Source organism: Cherax quadricarinatus, chromosome 3 (assembly GCF_038502225.1).
Source record: "Cherax quadricarinatus isolate ZL_2023a chromosome 3, ASM3850222v1, whole genome shotgun sequence".
NCBI lineage: Eukaryota > Metazoa > Arthropoda > Malacostraca > Decapoda > Parastacidae > Cherax > Cherax quadricarinatus.
In genome coordinates, this window is record NC_091294.1 from 27,017,402 (window position 1) to 27,036,457 (window position 19,056).

The window sequence follows — 19,056 nt, forward strand, 5'->3', positions numbered from 1 at the left end:
ACCCTCCTCCCCAGGCTTTGCCCTGTGTGTAGTCAACAGTGACACTCTCATAACCCCTCACCCCTACGCCTCAACCATTCAACACCCCCGCCTCACCCAACACCCAATGCCACCCTAACTGTAGAGGGTACTTGTCCCCTCCCAGCCCACATCAGCAATGGCACTGCAGGGAGAGCATCGTGAATTTTGACCGCGAGGCAGCTGTCTGGTGTGCCACAGGCAGTGTGCACTCAGTTCCTCAAGCTTCAACATCTGTGCTCACAGTGGATGTCTGGGCACCTGGAGGGCTCCAGGTGGGAACAACCAACAGCCCCTCCCAGCAGATACAGGTGACAGCGGCTGCACTTCACCTTTACAGAGGGCCTGGGATCTGCAATCAACTTGGCATCCACCAGGACATTGACATTCCCAGGCCAGCTCTCCCTCAGGCTGCTAGCGGAGTCGTTGACCTATTGGACCTCTTAGGGAGGATCGATGGTACTCCCGCAAGCATCAGATCCTGGCGCAACCTGCTGCTGTTTGCAATGGCTGTCTGGCTGTCCTGCTGAGAAGGGACAGGCACCTAGCAACATCTGTTGCTGAGGCAATGGATGAATTCCCTACAATGTTTGTTAACTGCTCATTACTCTGTAATTTGTTCATGATTGTAACCATGTATGGACATGTTTATGATTCATTACCTTTGTAACTTGGTCATGATTGTGACCAGATCTAGTTCATTACCTTTGTAACTTTTTCAGTTATCAAAACTTTGGAGTCCAGTCCCTGGACCAATTATGTACCTCTGTAATCTTTTGACTACTGCCCACAGGATGGGTATGGGGTGCATAATAAAGATATTAAACTAACTAACCTTACACCTACTGCCCCTATTTACCTAAAAGGAAGCAGGTGCCTAGCTGACTGTTGTAGGTCACATCATGGGGCACAAGAGTGAAGGACCCCAATGGAAATAAGATGGACAGTCCCTAATGTCACACTAACTTTCGTAGGTTACCCAGGTGACTAACTCTCTGGGTTAAAAATACAAACAAAACCATATTTATCTCGTACCTTAATGTCATAAAATTGTTTATTCACATTAATCCTAAAGGTTCATAACCCAAGATAAATCAAGAATGCATTCTGTCTAATTTCTATTGGGGTCCTTGGACATCTTATGCCCAGGATTCAACCCCATAATATTCAACTATAACCCGAGTACAGTGGAATTCCAGTTTTCATACTCCCCGGCTTGCATGAAAAAACCAGTTACTTTCCAAAAAATGTATTTTTTGTTAATAATTTTGGGTGACTGTAACGGATTAATTGGATTTACATTATGTATTTCTTATGAGAAACATTATCAAAAAATACATTTTAGAGAGAATAACTGGTTTTACATGCAAGATGTACTGCATTTGCTGCTAGGTGAACAGGAGGCAACAGGGTTAAAGTAAGCTTAACATTGCTACTTGAGCTAGGATTAAACCCAGATTCTTTAAATAGGAGTCAAAGGCTTTACCGCTTGAGTCTTGATGCACCTAATGTATCTATAAATGTATGGACAATTACATTTACTTGTAGCTACAAGAGCAGAGCTATCCTCATGGTGTCCCAATAATAATATAATATCTATTTCTACAAAGTACATGTACAAGGTATACAGGCCTAGCTGACATCAGTGACATACTACTATACAGAAAGCCCCTTATTATGCAGAGCATTTCAAGTAAATTAGGTAAATTTTGTCCCAGGATGTGACCCACACCAGTCAACTAACACCCAGGCACCCATTTTACTGATGGGTGAACAGGTTATCATATAATATCTAAAAATTTTCATTAGCTAAAGTACTTGCTACAATCTATTGCAATTTATTTCACTGATCTACAACTCTCAAAAAAAAAAAATAATTTATTAGTATCCCTTCAGCTCCACTGTCTCAATTTACAACTGTGGCTTCTTGTTATTTTGCTGCAGGTGCAAGAAAATGCTCTAATCTTTTACAGCGTTATATGGACTTCAGTAAGGCTTTTGATAGTCCCACATCAGAGACTATCGAGGAAAATTAAGGCACACGGAATACGAGAAATTTTTTCCTGGATAGAGGCATGGGTGACAAATAGGCAGCAGAGAGTTTGCATAAATGGGGAGAAATCAGAGTGGGGAAGCGTCACGAGTGGTGTTCCACAGGGGTCAGTGTTGGGCCCCTTGTTGTTCACAATCTACATAAATGACATATACGAGGGAATAAATAGCAACATAAGGAAGTTTGCCAGTGACACTAAAATAGGCCGTCTCATACATTCTGACGAGGACATTAGAGCACTCCAGGAAGATTTGAATAGACTGATGCAGTGGTCAGAGAAGTGGCATATGCAGTTTAATATAGACAAATGCAAAGTTCTAAACATTGGACAGGAAAATAACCATGCCACATATAAACTAAATAATGTACACCTACCATCTGACTTACGACCTGCTCGACATACGTCCACTCGACTTACGACCGTGCATCTGGCAGCTGGGCTGGGCCGGCTGATGCACACCACTGTACAATATTTGACAATACTCGCGGAGGTAATGAGTCATGCAGGCAGCATCAGTTTGAGTTACCCTGCCCTATCAGCAGCATCATACAGTATTAACTGTACTAACTGGACAGTAAATTTCACCATGTACATCTTAATAATACTGGTTATGAAAAGGATTTGGGAATTCTGGTTAGCAGTAAATTAAAACCAAGACAACAGTGCATAAGTGTTCGAAATAAAATGAACAGAATCCTTGGCTTCATATCAAGACCTCTTCAAAGGGGGCTCCTTGGCGTGGTGAAGAGGCTCTTGGTCTGAGGAATTAGCCCTGTCGGTCTTCTTCCTCAGACCGAACCTAATTACCCCCCATTCTCCCCTCCCCTATCCCATCCTCCCCTTTTTCCATTCCTCCTCCTCCTCCTCACCCCTCCCTTTTGCCCTTCCTCTTTTTGGCCTTCGGGATTTCTCCCACAGGCGCGCTAGTTCCTAGGTAGGGGAAAGGACACCAGGGTCCATCCCATTCCGTTGAGGTTCTTGGCGGTGGCGTAGTTTGCCGTGGAATCTGGATTGCCTGGGGATGTCCCGATCCCTCTCTGGTATCCCGGAGTAGCTTGGGGTGTCTTTTGGGCGACGGGTGTATCTCTGGAAGCCACCTTTCAGATTCCGGGGGTGGTGGCCGAAGGAGGTATGCTTTGTGGCGGATATCCGGCCGCCCTCTCTTTTGTCCACCGAGGTAGCTCGGCAGATGTGAGGTTGCTATCCCAGATTGCTGGTTTACTGGTATGAAGGGTAGGGTATGGCACGGGTTCCATGCTGCATCTGCGCTACTAGCGGTGTTGAGGTCCTCTTGGGCACGGAGGGAGATTTCCGGCCCTTTCATTCCTCCTAGGAACTATTCCTCCCCGCTCCCCCCTTTTTTTGTTCTTTTTTTTATTTTTATTTTCTTTTCTTCTTTTTTTTCTTAAAAACAAAAAGCAAAGGAGTAACCTAACCATGGAAGCCCTAGTCCATGAAACCACTACCCCCGGGCCCCTTCTTGATACCGCACCCCATTCTGACCCTGCCTTGTGTTTAGACCACTCTTCGGACACTCCTGATGCCCCTGTACCTCTTGCTGGTGCTGTTTCCTCACCCGCTTCAGGTACCGGGGCTTCGACTGACTCCTTCGATTTGTCTGAACTCCGCTCTCCTTTGACTATGCTTCCGGCTTCTCCCTCTACGGTACGGCAATTTTCGAATCGCCCACCCATTTCATGCCGGACCAACTCCGGTCCTACTCCTAAACGCCAACGTCAATCTCCTGATGATGCTCTGTCGTTACCTTCCCATTCTACTCGGAAAAGACCGACACGTCAAGCACTCCCTCTCCACGCTCAGTTTCGGACCACACAATGGACTAAATTCTTTACTTTAAGACCATCTTCTTCTTCTGCCTACCTTTCTGACCATAGTATTGCCAAAGCGCTCCTGCGTCATGTTGGCAGAGATATTTCATTTCACGCTCTCAAGAGCGGTACGCGCATCGTCACTGTCCAGAATGCTACCCAAGCTCATGATCTTTCTCTCCTTTCGAATATCGATACTACTCCTATCACTATTGAAAAACATCTTTCTCTCAATTCTTGTAGTGGTACTGTCATTCTGCCCCATACCATAGTCCAACAGAATTTCCAGTCATGTGGCAATGACATTTTTGAACAGCTGGAACTCCAGGATCTCCCAATCCTCAAAGTAGACACTTATGTCCTTCCTGCCCGGGGGCGGAGACGTTACCCTTGCAATGTGGCTCGTTTAACTTTTGACAGCCGAGAACTCCCGTCCTCTGTATATGTCGCGGGACATCGGTTACAAGTTCGAAAGGTGATACCTACACCGCAACAATGTAGAAATTGCTGGCGTTTTGGTCACCCAGCGAAATATTGCAGATCTATGGCCGAATGCCCAGTCTGTGGTGCCGACGACCATTCTAATACATCTTGCAGTCAACCTCCATCTTGCCTTAATTGTAATGAAGCTCACCCTTCGTACTCCCGCCGTTGCCAGGTCTACTTAAATGAACGTGAAATCCGTTGCCTCAAAGAGGCAGAAGGTCTCCCTTATGCTATGGCAGTTACTCATCTCCGCCTCCAAGGGAGACTACCCCGTGTTTCTTATTCTCGTGTTTCCAAACGTCCCCCCAATTCTGGGGTCCCATCTTCTGCAGCCTCCTCTGTTGTTACCCCTCCCATAGCCACTACGGCATCTAATCCTTTTGCTGTCCTTGGCTCTGACATCCCGACTACAACTCAGTCTGTTCTCACATCTTCGCGTCCTTCCTCACAAGCCCCAGTCTCGACAAGACCTCGTACGACACCTAGTACCAATCGCCCCTCTACTCAGAAGTCCAAAAAATCCACATTGCTCAAATCTTCTTTGCCCCTTCCTTCCCTTCTTCCACCTCCACACTTTACCTTTCCAGTCTCTGTACCTAGTTCTTCCCCTCTCTCTGGCTCTATTACAAGTGTGGAGATTCACCCTCCTCCTCGTACTATGCCTTCCACCCCCGTCCCCTCCCAAGTTTCTCCCTCTTCTGTCACCTCCCAGGTTTCTGCCTCTTCTGTCCCCCCCCACACTTCATCTCCAATCCCTTACACTTTTCCCTCCCCCTCTACTTTGGTACAGTCCATTACTGTCCCAATCTTTACTCACCCTCCTCCTCCTATCTCCAATATGGCCTCCCATACATCTTTGAATTCAGAAACACTTGAAGCCATTTCAGAATATATTGCAGAGACTAAACCTTCAATGGACACTGATTCACTTCCTGTTCCTTCTCTTCCCTCTCCTCCATCTTCACAACCCCATTCTTCGCAACGCTCCGTTCCTTCGCTACTTGAACATCTTCCAATGCCACCACACGTTGACTTTTCTAACCCCTCTAGTCCGTAGGTGCCTTTACCTACAGATTCCTGATATTTTCTTCATCGCCAATCATGACCTATTTACAGTGGAATATCCGCGGCCTCAGGGGTAATCGGGGTGAGCTTCAGATGTTGCTTTCCAGGTTTTCCCCTGTTGGTGCTTGCTTACAAGAACCAAAATTACACTCGGCTGTTTTCCAACCTATCTCAGGCTATAATTTATTGTATTCTTCGGATCCTTTCTCAGATGGGACCTTTAATGAAAGTGCCCTTCTTCTACGCAATGATATTCCGTACTGTCAACTATTTGTCCATACCTCGCTGCATTACACTGCAGCCCGTATCCACTTGAATAAGTGGTTTACAATATGTTCTTTATATCTCTCTCCTTCTCGAGCATTTTCTATCCCAGACTTTGCCTTTCTTGTTTCATCCTTACCACCACCACTTCTGTTACTTGGTGATTTTAATGCCCACCATTTCCTCTAGGGGGGGTCTCATTGTGACTCGCGTGGCATCCAGTTGGAGGCTTTTCTCGCCTCTCACCCCCTCCATGTTTTAAATACGGGTACTCCCACCCATTTTGATCCTCGTACTCATACTCTCTCTTGCATCGATCTATCAGTCTGCTCTTCCTCCACTGCACTAGACTTCACCTGGTCTGTTCTACCAGACTTACATGACAGCGATCATTTTCCGATCATTCTTACTTCTCCTTCCTATTCACCACCTTTCCGTAGCCCTTGCTGGCAATTTGATCGGGCAAATTGGGATCTTTACTCACACCTCACTGCTTTTAGTGAGGTTCCTTCTTCATCCTCCATTGATGAGCTCCTACATATCTTCTCGACATCAGTTTATACCGCAGCTTCTCATTCTATACCCCAAACCTCAGGCAGGCATTCTCAGAAGTGCGTGCCTTGGTGGTCTCCTGCTTGTGCTCGTGCAGTACGTTTGAAACGTGCTGCATGGGGCAGGTACCGGTACAATAGAACCGCTGAGAGACTTGTTGATTTTAAGCAGAAGCGTGCGATCGCTCGCCGTGTCATCCGTGAAGCTAAACGCACTTGTTGGCGAGACTATGTTTCCACCATCACCTCTGCTTCTTCTATGAGTGCAGTCTGGAAAAAAGTGAGGAAATTGAGTGGTAAATACTCTCCTGACCCGGCTCCTGTTCTACGGGTCACTGGTGTTGATATAGCAAACCCTCTCGACGTTGCCATTGAACTTGGCACACATCTGGTCCGTATTTCCTGAGGGATACATCTATGCCCCTCGTTTCTTTCCTCAAAGTCTGCCAGAGAGTTAGTACCCTTGGACTTTTCTTCTCTCGGAGAAGAACAGTATAATGTGCCTTTTACACTTCAAGAACTGGAGGCAACGCTCTCAGCTTGCCAATCATCGGCAGCTGGGCCTGATGACATTCATATTCGTATGTTACAACATTTACATCGGTCAGCCCTTGTAGTCCTCTTACACCTCTTCAATCTTATTTGGGCACAAGGACTTCTTCCCCAGCTGTGGAAATCTGCCATTGTTCTCCCTTTCCGCAAACCGGGTACTACAGGACATGATGCCTCCCACTATCGCCCCATCGCTCTTACTAGTGCAGTTTGCAAAGTGATGGAACGCCTCGTAAATCGACGTTTAATGTGGTATTTAGAGACTCACAACAGTCTCTCCGCTAGTCAATATGGCTTTCGTAAGGGTCGTTCTACCATAGACCCCTTACTACGCTTGGATACGTATGTTCGTAATGCCTTTGCGAATAATCACTCAGTTATTGCCATATTTTTTGACCTTGAGAAGGCATATGACACAACTTGGAGGTATAATATTTTGGCCCAGGCCCATTCCTTAGGCCTCCGAGGCAATCTACCATCCTTCCTTAAGAACTTTTTAACTGACAGACATTTCCGTGTTCGAGTCAATAATGTTCTTTCCCCGGACTTCGTCCAAGCTGAAGGTGTCCCTCAGGGATGTGTTCTAAGCACAACACTTTTTCTCCTTGCTATAAATGATTTGGCCTCTGTTCTTCCACCCAATATTTGGTCATCACTCTATGTTGATGACTTCGCTATTGCTTGTGCAGGCACTGACTGTCACCTGTTACTTTCACTAGACGCTCTGTTATCTCCGATCATCCTTTGTATCTCTATGGCTCCCGTATCCCCGAACGTGATACAGTCAGGTTTCTAGGCCTTCTCTTTGACCGTCGGTTAACCTGGAAACCTCACATTACCTCTCTGAAGGCAACTTGTAACAGCCGGCTGAACCTTCTTAAAACCCTTGCTCATCTTTCCTGGGGAGCTGATCGTCGAACTCTGCTTCGCCTACATTCAGCCCTCGTTTTATCGAAACTCGATTATGGTGACCAGATTTATTCCGCGGCCTCTCCTGCTACTCTCTCTAGCCTTAACTCTATCCATCACCAAGGCTTACGTTTGTGCCTTGGTGCTTTTCGCTCTTCCCCTGTTGAGAGCCTCTATACAGAAGCAAATGTTCCATCCTTGTCTGATCGCCGTGATGCCCATTGCCTTCGTTACTATGTACGCTCTCACGATCTACACAATCCTTCCATTTATAGAATGGTCACCGATATTAGTAGACATTCTTTATTCGTTCGAAAGTTCAACTGCCTACGGTGGCTTCCCGCTCTCTTTTTCTTGATCACTTCCACTCCCATTCTCATGCCACCGCTGTGTACACAGATGGCTCTAAGTCTTCAGACAGCGTCGGATTCGCAGCAGTGTTTCCGGACAGCGTCGTACGGGGGCATTTACTATCTTCAGCTAGCATTTTTACTGCTGAATTGTATGCCATTCTTGCAGCACTTATTCGTATCGCATCTATGCCTGTGTCATCATTTGTAGTAGTCTCAGACTCCCTTAGTGCTCTACAGGCTATACGAAAATTTGATACATCTCATCCCCTAGTTCTCCGTATCCAACTTTGGCTACGCCGTATCTCTACCAAACATAAAGATATTGTTTTTTGTTGGGTCCCTGGTCATGTCGACGTACAGGGCAATGAACAGGCAGACACTGCTGCGCGGTCAGCAGTACATGACCTACCAATTTCCTATCGAGGTGTTCCATTTCTGGACTATTTTGCTGCAATAGCTACCCACCTTCGCACCCGTTGGCAACAACGTTGGTCAACTCTGCTCGGTAACAAACTTCATTCTATTAAACCGAGCATAGGTTACTGGCCGTCTTCTTGTCATCAGTGCCGAGGTTGGGAGACCACTCTCTCCCGCCTTCGCATTGGCCACACTCGTCTTACTCATGGGTATCTCATGGAGAGGCACCCTGTTCCTCTCTGTGAGCAGTGTCAAGTTCCAGTATCGATTAGCCACATTCTGTTAGACTGCCCTCTCTATCAACGAGCACGCAGAATTTACCTCCAACGTCGTCTTCGTTCTACTACTCTCTCTTTACCTTCCCTTCTTGCTGATGGACCCTCCTTTAATCCTGACTCTCTCATTGACTTCTTGACAACGACTGATTTACTCCACAAACTCTGATGATACTTTTCGCACTCCCCTCAGCCCTTTCTAGTTCAGTCTCTTGCTGCCCTTTACCCTTTCACCATCCACTACCCCGCTGTTATCCGTAACCTATTACTCATCCATCTCCCTTTTGCCACCTGATGCCCTCGCTTCCTTCCTGCCCTGCAGCGCTGTATAGTCCTTGTGGCTTAGCGCTTCTTTTTGATTATAATAATAATAATTCATATCAAGAAGCATAAACAATAGGAGTTCCCAGGTTGTTCTTCAACTCTATTCAGTGGACCCCCGCCTTACGATATTAATCCGTTCCTGTGAGCTCATCGTAAGCCAAAATTATCGTTAGCTGAATTAATTTTCCCCATAAGAAATAATGGAAATCAAATTAATCCGTGCAAGACACCCCAAAGTATGAAAAAAAAAAATTTTACCACATGAAATATTAATTTTAATACACACAAACTGAAGACATGCACAATTACTACTCTACTAAGAATAGAATACAGTGGACCCCCGCATACCGATGGCATCACATAACGATTAATCCGCATACAGCTTGCTTTAATCGCAAAAATTTTGCCTCGCATACCGCTTAAAAACCCGCTCACCGATTTTCGTCCGAGACGCGTCCAATGTGCGGCCTGAGCCACGCTCACATGTTCCGCCGGTGGCATTGTTTACCAGCCAGCCTCCGCGGTAACATCCAAGCATACAATCGGAATATTTCGTATTATTACAGTGTTTTCGGTGCTTTTTCTGTAAAATAAGTGACCATGGGCCCCAAGAAAGCTTCTAGTGCCAACCCTACAGCAATAAGGGTGAGAATTACAATAGAGATGAAGAAAAAGATCATTGATAAGTATGAAAGTGGAGTGCGTGTCTCCGAGCTGGCCAGGTTGTATAATAAACCCCAATCAACCATCGCTACTATTGGTGGTACAGCTGCTGCTGCACTGTCTGCTGCTGCTGCTGCTGCACTGTCAGCTGCTGCTGCTGCTGCTGCACTGTCAGCTGCAGCTGTAGCATCGTCTGCTGCTGCTGTAACATCGTCTGTTGCTGCTGTAGCATCGTCTGTTGCTGCTGTACCACCGTCAGCTGCTGCTGCTGTAGCATCGTCTGCTGCTGCTGTAGCATCGTCTGTTGCTGCTGTACCACCGTCAGCTGCTGCTGCAGCATCGTCTGCTGCTGCTGCAGCATCGTCTGCTGCTGCTGTAGCATCGTCTGCTGCTGCTGTAGCATCGTCTGCTGCTGCTGTAGCATCGTCTGCTGCTGCTGTAGCATCGTCTGCTGCTGCTGTAGCATCGTCTGCTGCTGCTGTAGCATCGTCTGTTGCTGCTGTACCACCGTCAGCTGCTGCTGCTGCTGTAGCATCGTCTGCTGCTGCTGTAGCATCGTCTGCTGCTGCTGTAGCATCGTCTGCTGCTGCTGTAGCATCGTCTGCTGCTGCTGTAGCATCGTCTGTTGCTGCTGTAGCATCGTCTGTTGCTGCTGTAGCATCGTCTGTTGCTGCTGTAGCATCGTCTGTTGCTGCTGTACCACCGTCAGCTGCTGCTGCTGCTGTAGCACCGTTGTTGGTGTGGCTTATTGAGAATACCAAGAAACAATTAACCCCAGAGGATTTGCCACCCAGGATAACCCAAAAAAGTCAGTGTCATCGAAGACTGTCTAACTTATTTCCATTGGGGTCCTTAATCTTGTCTCCCAGGATGCAACCCACACCAGTCGACTAACACCCAGGTGAACAGGGAAAAATGCCTGGAACTAGTGCTCATATTGGTGAATTTAAAGCCAGCAAAGGTTGGTTTGAGAGATTTAAGAATCGTAGTGACATACACAGTGTGATAAGGCCTGTTCTGGAAGAAAATACCAAACAGGACCTACAGCACTCAGGAGGAAAAGGCACTCCCAGGACACAGTGTCTCATCAGTCATTGCTGCATCTTCAATAAAGGTAAGCGTCATTTATTCTTCATTTAGTAGAGTAGTACAGTGGACCCCCGCATAACGATGGCATCACATAGCGATTATTTCGCATACCGCTTACTTTAATTGCAAAAATTTTGCCTCACATACCGCTTAAAAACCCGCTTACCGATTTTCTTCCGAGACGCGCTCACATGTTCCGCCGGTGGCATTGTTTACCAGCCAGCCTCCGCGGTAACATCCAAGCATACAATCGGAATATTTCGTATTATTACAGTGTTTTCGGTGCTTTTTCTGGAAAATAAGTGACCATGGGCCCCAAGAAAGCTTCTAGTGCCAACCCTACAGCAATAAGGGTGAGAATTACAATAGAGATGAAGAAAAAGATCATTGATAAGTATGAAAGTGGAGTGCATGTCTCCGAGCTGGCCAGGTTGTATAATAAACCCCAATCAACCATCGCTACTATTGGTGGTACAGCTGCTGCTGCTGCTGCACTGTCAGCTGCTGCTGCTGCTGCTGCACTGTCAGCTGCTGCTGCTGCTGTAGCACCGTTGTTGGTGTGGCTTATTGAGAATACCAAGAAACAATTAACCCCAGAGGATTTGCCACCCAGGATAACCCAAAAAAGTCAGTGTCATCGAAGACTGTCTAACTTATTTCCATTGGGGTCCTTAATCTTATCTCCCAGGATGCAACCCACACAAGTCGACTAACACCCAGGTGAACAGGGAAAAATGCCTGGAACTAGTGCTCATATTGGTGAATTTAAAGCCAGCAAAGGTTGGTTTGAGAGATTTAAGAATCGTAGTGGCATACACAGTGTGATAAGGCCTGTTCTGGAAGAAAATGCCAAACAGGACCTACAGTACTCAGGAGGAAAAGGCACTCCCAGGACACAGTGTCTCATCAGTCATTGCTGCATCTTCAATAAAGGTAAGTGTCATTTATTCTTCATTTAGTAGACTAGTACATGCACAATATATACTGTGCATGTACTACTCTACTATTGTGCATGTATCCTTCTCTTTGTGTGTGGGAAAATGTATATTTCATGTGGTAAAAATTTTTTTTTCATACTTTTGGGTGTCTTGCACGGATTAATTTTATTTCCATTATTTCTTATGGGGAAAATTCATTCACATAACGATTATTTCGCATAACAATTACCCCTCTTGCACGGATTAAAATCGTTAACCGGGGGTCCACTGTACATGCACAATATATATCGTGCATGTACTACTCTACTTTTGTGCATGTATCCTTCTCTTTGTGTGTAGGAAAATGTATATTTCATGTGGTAAAAATTTTTTTTTCATACTTTTGGGTGTCTTGCACGGATTAATTTGATTTCCATTATTTCTTATGGGGAAAATTCATTCGCATACCGATTATTTCGCATAACAATGACCCCTCTTGCACGGATTAAAATCGGTATGTGGGGGTCCACTGTACATGACACTTACCTTTAATGAAGATCTGGTGATGACTGATAGGATGGGAGGAAGGGAGAGTGTGGAAGTTATTGTTTAGAAGGGGAATCCCCTTCCATTAGGACTTTAGGTAGCAAGTCCTTTTCCGGGGTTACTTCCCTTCTTTTAATGCCACTAGGATCAGCTTGAGAGTCACTGGACCTCTGTCGCACAACAAATCTGTCCATAGAGATCTGCATCTCCATTTCCTTTAAGATTTGCCTAAAATGGGCCACAACATTGTCATTGTAATAGTCACCAGCACGGCTTGTAATAGCTGTGTTAGGGCGATTTTCATCCATAAAGGTTTGCAGTTCAACTCACTTTGCACACATTTCCTTAATCTTTGAAGTAGGCACAATGGATTCCACAGCTGGCATAGGCTTCTCAGGGTTAGCCCCAAACCCTTCAAAATCTTTCTTAATTTCCATACTAATTCTCACCCGTTTTACCACAGGGTTGGCACTAGAAGCTTTCTTTGGGCCCATGGTGACTTATTTTGCAGTTACAAGCACAAAAAACACTGGGATAAGGTGAAATGTACCGAATGTATGCATGGATGCAACCGCACTGGCTGGCTTGTAAACACTGGCACCCACGGGGCAGCTGAGGCCACACATGGGATGCGTCCCGGACGAATCACGTAAGACGAGTTTTTTATCGTGAGGCGAGGCAAAATTTTTGCATTCAAATGATTCGTATGGCGGATTTAACATAACGTGATGCGTTCGTAAGGCGGGGGTCCACTGTATATCCTTGGTTAGGCCTCATCTAGATTATGCTGCACCGTTTTGGTCACCGTATTACAGAATGGATATAAATGCACTAGAAAACATAAAAAGGAGGATGACTAAATTGATCCCATGCATCAGAAATCTTCCCTATGAGGATAGACTGAGGGCCCTGAATTTGCACTCTCTAGTAAGGCGTAGAATTAGGGGGATATGACTGAGGTGTATAAATGGAAGACAGGAATAAATAAAGGGGATGTAAATAGCATGCTAAAAATATCTAGCCTAGACAGGACTCTCAGCAATGGCATTAAGCTGCAAAAATTCAGATTCAGGAAGGATCTAGGGTAGCACTGGTTTGGCAACAGAATTGTCGAATAAACTCCCGAGTACAGTTATAGAGGCTAAAATGTTGTGTAATCTTAAAAATAGGTTAGATAAATACACGAGTGGGTGCAGGTGGGTGTGAGTTGGACCTGACTAGCTTGTGCTATTAGGTCAAATGCTGTGCTTCTTCCTTAGGTGAATGTGACCTGACCCGACTAGGTGGGAGCATTGGCTTAAGCTGGTAGAAGACTTGGACCTGCCTCGCATGGGCCAGTAGGCCTGCTACAGTGTTCCTTCTTTCTTATGTTATGTGGTGATCATGTCCACTTTCCCTCCTATCGGCCAGCTTTCAGCATTTCATCATGATATTTTAACTTTGGTAACCATAGGGTAGCTTTTTTTTTGGGGGGGGGGAGGGGGAGGAGGAGGTCTTTTCTAAATTATCCATGCATTAATTAAGGCGATATGTATTGTAATTTCAGTCAAATATACATAATAAATGACTTTTTAAGCATTTTTCCATCCATCCAAATCTACTTCACAGTTCATTAGAATAGCATACAAGCGTTTCAATTTCATTTATAGGATCGTCAAGTGACATTTTTTAACAACTCTTAGGTCCCTTTCTGACACTAAAACCAAATTTAAACCTTAAGTACACTCATCAATCATATCTGAAGTAAGCGTTAGTCTACAAAATTGGCATTTGCTCTCCTTATAAACTATCCTGATGATCATAATAAAATATAAAATAATAATAAAAAAATATTCATAGGAGAGCACTGAACTAGGAGTCACATCAAGGAACAGATGGGGCATGAACCCATGGCAGGTGATTCTTAAAACACACTGGCAAGTGTGCTAACCACTGGGCCAGCAGGCTCTAATAAGATTCATCCAACTAGGTATGCAGTGGACCCCCGGTATTCGATGGCATCGGTATACGTTAAATTCGGTATTCGATGCATTTTAACGCCAAAATTTTGCCTCGCCACTCATTAAAAAACCCGTCACACGCGATTCGTCCAGGACGCGTCCACGTGAGTGCCAGTGTTTACAAGCCAGCCAGTGTGCTCGCATCTAAGCATACATTCGGTACATTCCATATTATCACAGTGTTTTTGGTGCTTGTTTCTGCAAAGTAAGTCACCATGGGCCCAAAGAAAGCTTCTAGTGCCAACCCTGTGGCAAAAAGGGTGAGAATTAGTATGGAAATTAAGAAAGATTTTGAAGGGTTTGGGGCTAACCCTGAAAAGCCTATGCCAGTTGTGGAATCCATTGTGCCTACTTCAAAAATTAAGAAAATGTGTGCAAAGTGGGTTGAACTGCAAACCTTTATGGATGAAAATCACCCTAACGCAGCTATTGCAAGCCGTGTTGGTGACTATTACAATAACAATGTTGTGGCCCATTTTAGACAAATCGTAAAGGAACGGGAGGTACAGATCTCTATGGACAGATTTGTTGTGCGACAGAGGTCCAGTGACTCAAGCTGGTCCTAGTGGCATTAAAAGAAGGGAAGTAACCCCGGAAAAGGACTTGCTACCTCAAGTCCTAATGGAAGGGGATTCCCCTTCTAAACAATAAGTTCGACACTCTCCCTTCCTCCCATCCTATCAATCATCACCAGATCTTCATTAATGGTAAGTGACATGTATTCTATTGTTAGTAGAGTACTACTAACTGTGTATGTCTTCTTCAGTTTGTGTGCATTAAACTTAATATTTCATGTGGTAAAACTTTCTTTTTCATAGTACTTTTGGGTGTCTTACACGGATTAATTTGATTTCCATTATTTCTTATGGGGAAAATTAATTCGCCTTCCGATAATTTTGGCATACGATGAGCTCTCAGGAAGATTAATATCGTATACCGGGGGTCCAATGTATATCTATACACAACCGGGAAGTTAGCATGGGCCCCACTGTAACCATAAACAACTTTAACAAGAGCAGTCATCTAACACTTCTGTACCTTAATTAAGGCCAATGGAAAGACATCCCATTGTTGGATTTTGCTGGGTTATCCTATGTTAAATTCTTTACAATTTAGAACATATATAACCATTGTAAAAATATCAAATTATGTATAAGGCCTAAATTAAAACTAATATGAAGAGAAATCATTTTAAAGACAAAATATCACCTACATGGGGACAAAACATTGGCTTTAAAAATAAATGGAGAAACAATATGGTGATACCGAAGATGTGGAAAAAGACACTTGTGTACAATTCAGGACATTTATTAAAGGAGACGTTTTGCCACGAGTGGCTTCTTCAGTCCTAAAATAATGATTCTGCCTACAAATAGCATCCTTTAACCATACTTAAAAGCAAATCTTGCCATCCCATAAAGCCCAAGTATCCACTTGCTGCTAAGTGGGCCGAGGCAACAAGTGCATCAGATTCGAGGAAGGGGAAAGTAGTTCTAAACTCTTGGCTCAAGAGCCCTTTACCAGAATTCATGGACCTCCCTTGAAGGGTCAAGTCAGAGTCTGCTGGAGCCCTTGGAAAAGTAAAGGCAGCACCATGAGTTAGAGACAAAAATTCGTTTAGTTAGCAAATAAGTTTATTTAGGCACAGATACACAGTACATAGTGTAAATTACCTAGGATAACCCACCTTCCCCCCCCCCCCCCCCCAAAAAAAAAAAAATTCAACGTGATTAATTTTCATTAGCCTTCAAATTCACCACAGTAAGGAAGAAAGTATTTAGGCACAAAATACGACGGTGGCATCGGCTAGTATTACAATAGGGGAAGCGCTAAACCTATAGGGAGTCATACAGCAGCCGGAGATGGTAATGGGAGATCAAGATTTATCCTAGAAAGTAGAGAACAAGACCAATTCCTAAGATCAAAAAAAAGAGCCTCACCGGACTCTACGAAGCTTCCTGGAAGAAAGTTTTATCAAGTAAACTCTAATATTACACCACACTTCAACTCACGGTTTCTGGGAGGTTCGAACCATGTTGTCTCTTTAGTATTTAAAATTGTGGACAGGTGCACCTGTGCTTAAGGTCAACGTCAGGTTGTGCTGCAGGAAACATACAGTTCAGACGGAGGTCCGCCAAGCTCAACACTTCCAAAACTTGGCGGGTACTGATTGTTGTGACCATCATACCTGCAACCTTAACTTCACGTACCTCACCCATCATACCCTACTGTATGTAATGACCAAATAACCTTATAATAATAATAATAATAATAATAATAATAATAATAATAATAATAATAATAATAATTATTATTATTATTATTATTATTATTATTATTATTATTATTATTATTATTATTATTATTATTATCATCATTATTATTATTATTATTATTATTATTATTATTATTATTATTATTATTATTATTATTATTATTATTATTATTATTATTATTATTATTATTATCATCATCATTATTATTATCATTATTATTATTATTATTATTATTATTATTATTATTATTATTATTATTATTATTATCATTATTATTATTATTATTATTATTATTATTATTATTATTATTATTATCATTATTATTATTATTATTATTATTATTATTATTATTATTATTATCATTATTATTATTATTATTATTATTATTATTATTATTATCATTATTATTATCATTATTATTATTATTATTATTATTATTATTATTATTATTATTATTATCATTATTATTATTATTATTATTATTATTATTATTATCCTTATTATTATTATTATTATTATTATTATTATTATTATTATTATTATTATTGTTATTATTATTATTATTATCATTATCATTATTATTATTATTATTATTATTATTATTATTGTTATTATTATTATTATTATTATTATTATTATTATTATTATTATTATTATTATTATTATTATTTAACAGCGGCCGTCCCCCACCTTGGTAAGCGCTAAACACGTGAAGTTAAGCAACACCTTTGAAATAGGAAACATTTTTTTATATACTTGATTGTTAAAACATGTACAGCTTATGCAAGGCTAAATTAACATATTTACAGTATACATACACACAAATACATAAAGCAGAAATGCAAAACGAACTAGAAAAAAAAGGTTCTCGCTTCACACGGCGAGTGTCTAGGTTCGATTCCCAGCTAAGGCAGAAATATTGGGCGTGTTTCTTTACACCGGTTGTCCATGTTCACCCATCAGTAAAATGGGTATTTGGGTGTTACTTAACTGGTGTGGGTCGTGTGGAAAATATTTTAATTTTTCGAAGCTATAGTGCCTAATAGGTGTTTAATGTGTTGATTTGGGTCAAAAATGTATTTGAAAATAGAATAGAACCAAGAGTTCCCTCTGTGCCTGCGCGGATCCGCGGGGGAAGAGGTCGACTCAGGGCATGGAGGCGGCGAGAGTGTTTTGAATGTAGTAAAGAGGCTGTGAAAACATGGGACCAGGAAATTGGCATTCACGGCGGCCAAAGGATTAATATAGGCCTCACTTTATAATAGGAAGTGTCGTAACTGTTCCTGGTAAAGAGTGAGGGAACGTGATTTACGGGACCACCGTAATAAAGTGGTAAAATGAGTGAATAATGGTAGGACCAGGGGTGACTGGCGCGTCACCATGGACAGTGTCCCGGGGAAAAATACCCGTGGTTTAATCATCACTCATCTGTCTCAGATCTTAATGAAGTGGCCTCCAATGTGTATAATAATTATGAGACATTAAATCGTCTTGTGAATTGCATTGTAATCAATGATAATAACACTAAGTTAAGAGAATGCGTGAAGTGAAATAAGTCACCTTGCTCCGAGTGAACACGTTAGACCACGTTGTTCCCATCCCGAGGATAGTGAAGTTTTTATGGAGTCACGACTTCTAAACCGGGACAAACCAACGGATACCTCGAACCGTGTCGGTGTAGCAGGACATCGAAATGAGATGGTGAATGGAGGAAATATGGAGCATCAATTACCCACAGTTAAGTAACACTTCTAGTTATAGCAGACTGATACTGGCCAGTTAGGTATGTTGTAATTGGATAGGTTATGGATGATCCAGCTACATCAAGTGACCACCAGAGAATATCTGGTAAGTGGAGGGATTATGTACAAATGTTTTTTCTTTGATGAATATATCCATGTGTAACTTACCCCTCCCCCCTTCATTCAGTTAAACTAATATAATCTATACAGTCCACAATTAAATAGCAGCGCCGTACTTGTGGGTGCTATCCAATTTATAAGATAAGATAAGATATCGTTCGGATTTTTAACCCCGGAGGGTTAGCCACCCAGGATAACCCAAGAAAGTCAGTGCGTCATCGAGGACTGTCTAACTTGTTTCCATTGGGGTCCTTAATCTTGTCCCCCAGGATGCGACCCACACCAGTCGACTAACACCCAGGTACCTATTTGCTGCTAGGTGAACAGGACAACAGGTGTAAGGAAACGTGTCGAAATGTTTCCACCCGCCGGGAATCGAACCCGGGCCCTCCGCGTGTGAAGCGGGGGCTTTAGCCACCAGGCCACTGGGCCTGGTCTCGGATAGATATGGATAAGATTGTGAGGGTCAAGGGGGGCCACCTGCAGTGACCAGAGGTGGTTAAGTCTTCTCACATGTCTACACGGGGTGACTATGGTAAACAATATAGTTGTCTCCCAATGAGATTACTCGTATGCATGTAGTGTTGAGGTACGTACAAGTAATCA

At 43.2% G+C, this 19,056-nt stretch overlaps 1 protein-coding gene and 1 long non-coding RNA gene across 2 annotated transcripts in view; one reads left to right on the forward strand and one right to left on the reverse strand.

Moving 5' to 3' along the window:
* Positions 1–16,506, reverse strand: part of LOC128706533 (histone H3) — a 98,980-nt gene extending 82,474 nt beyond the window's left edge. The window contains exon 1 of the mRNA XM_053801445.2: positions 16,325–16,506. Coding sequence (XP_053657420.2) covers positions 16,325–16,347 — 23 coding nt within the window. The 5' untranslated portion in view covers positions 16,348–16,506. The remainder of the gene's footprint in view (positions 1–16,324) is intronic.
* LOC138853561 (uncharacterized) overlaps positions 1–19,056 on the forward strand; it is a 184,968-nt gene that overhangs the window by 98,936 nt on the left and 66,976 nt on the right. The window lies entirely within an intron of this gene.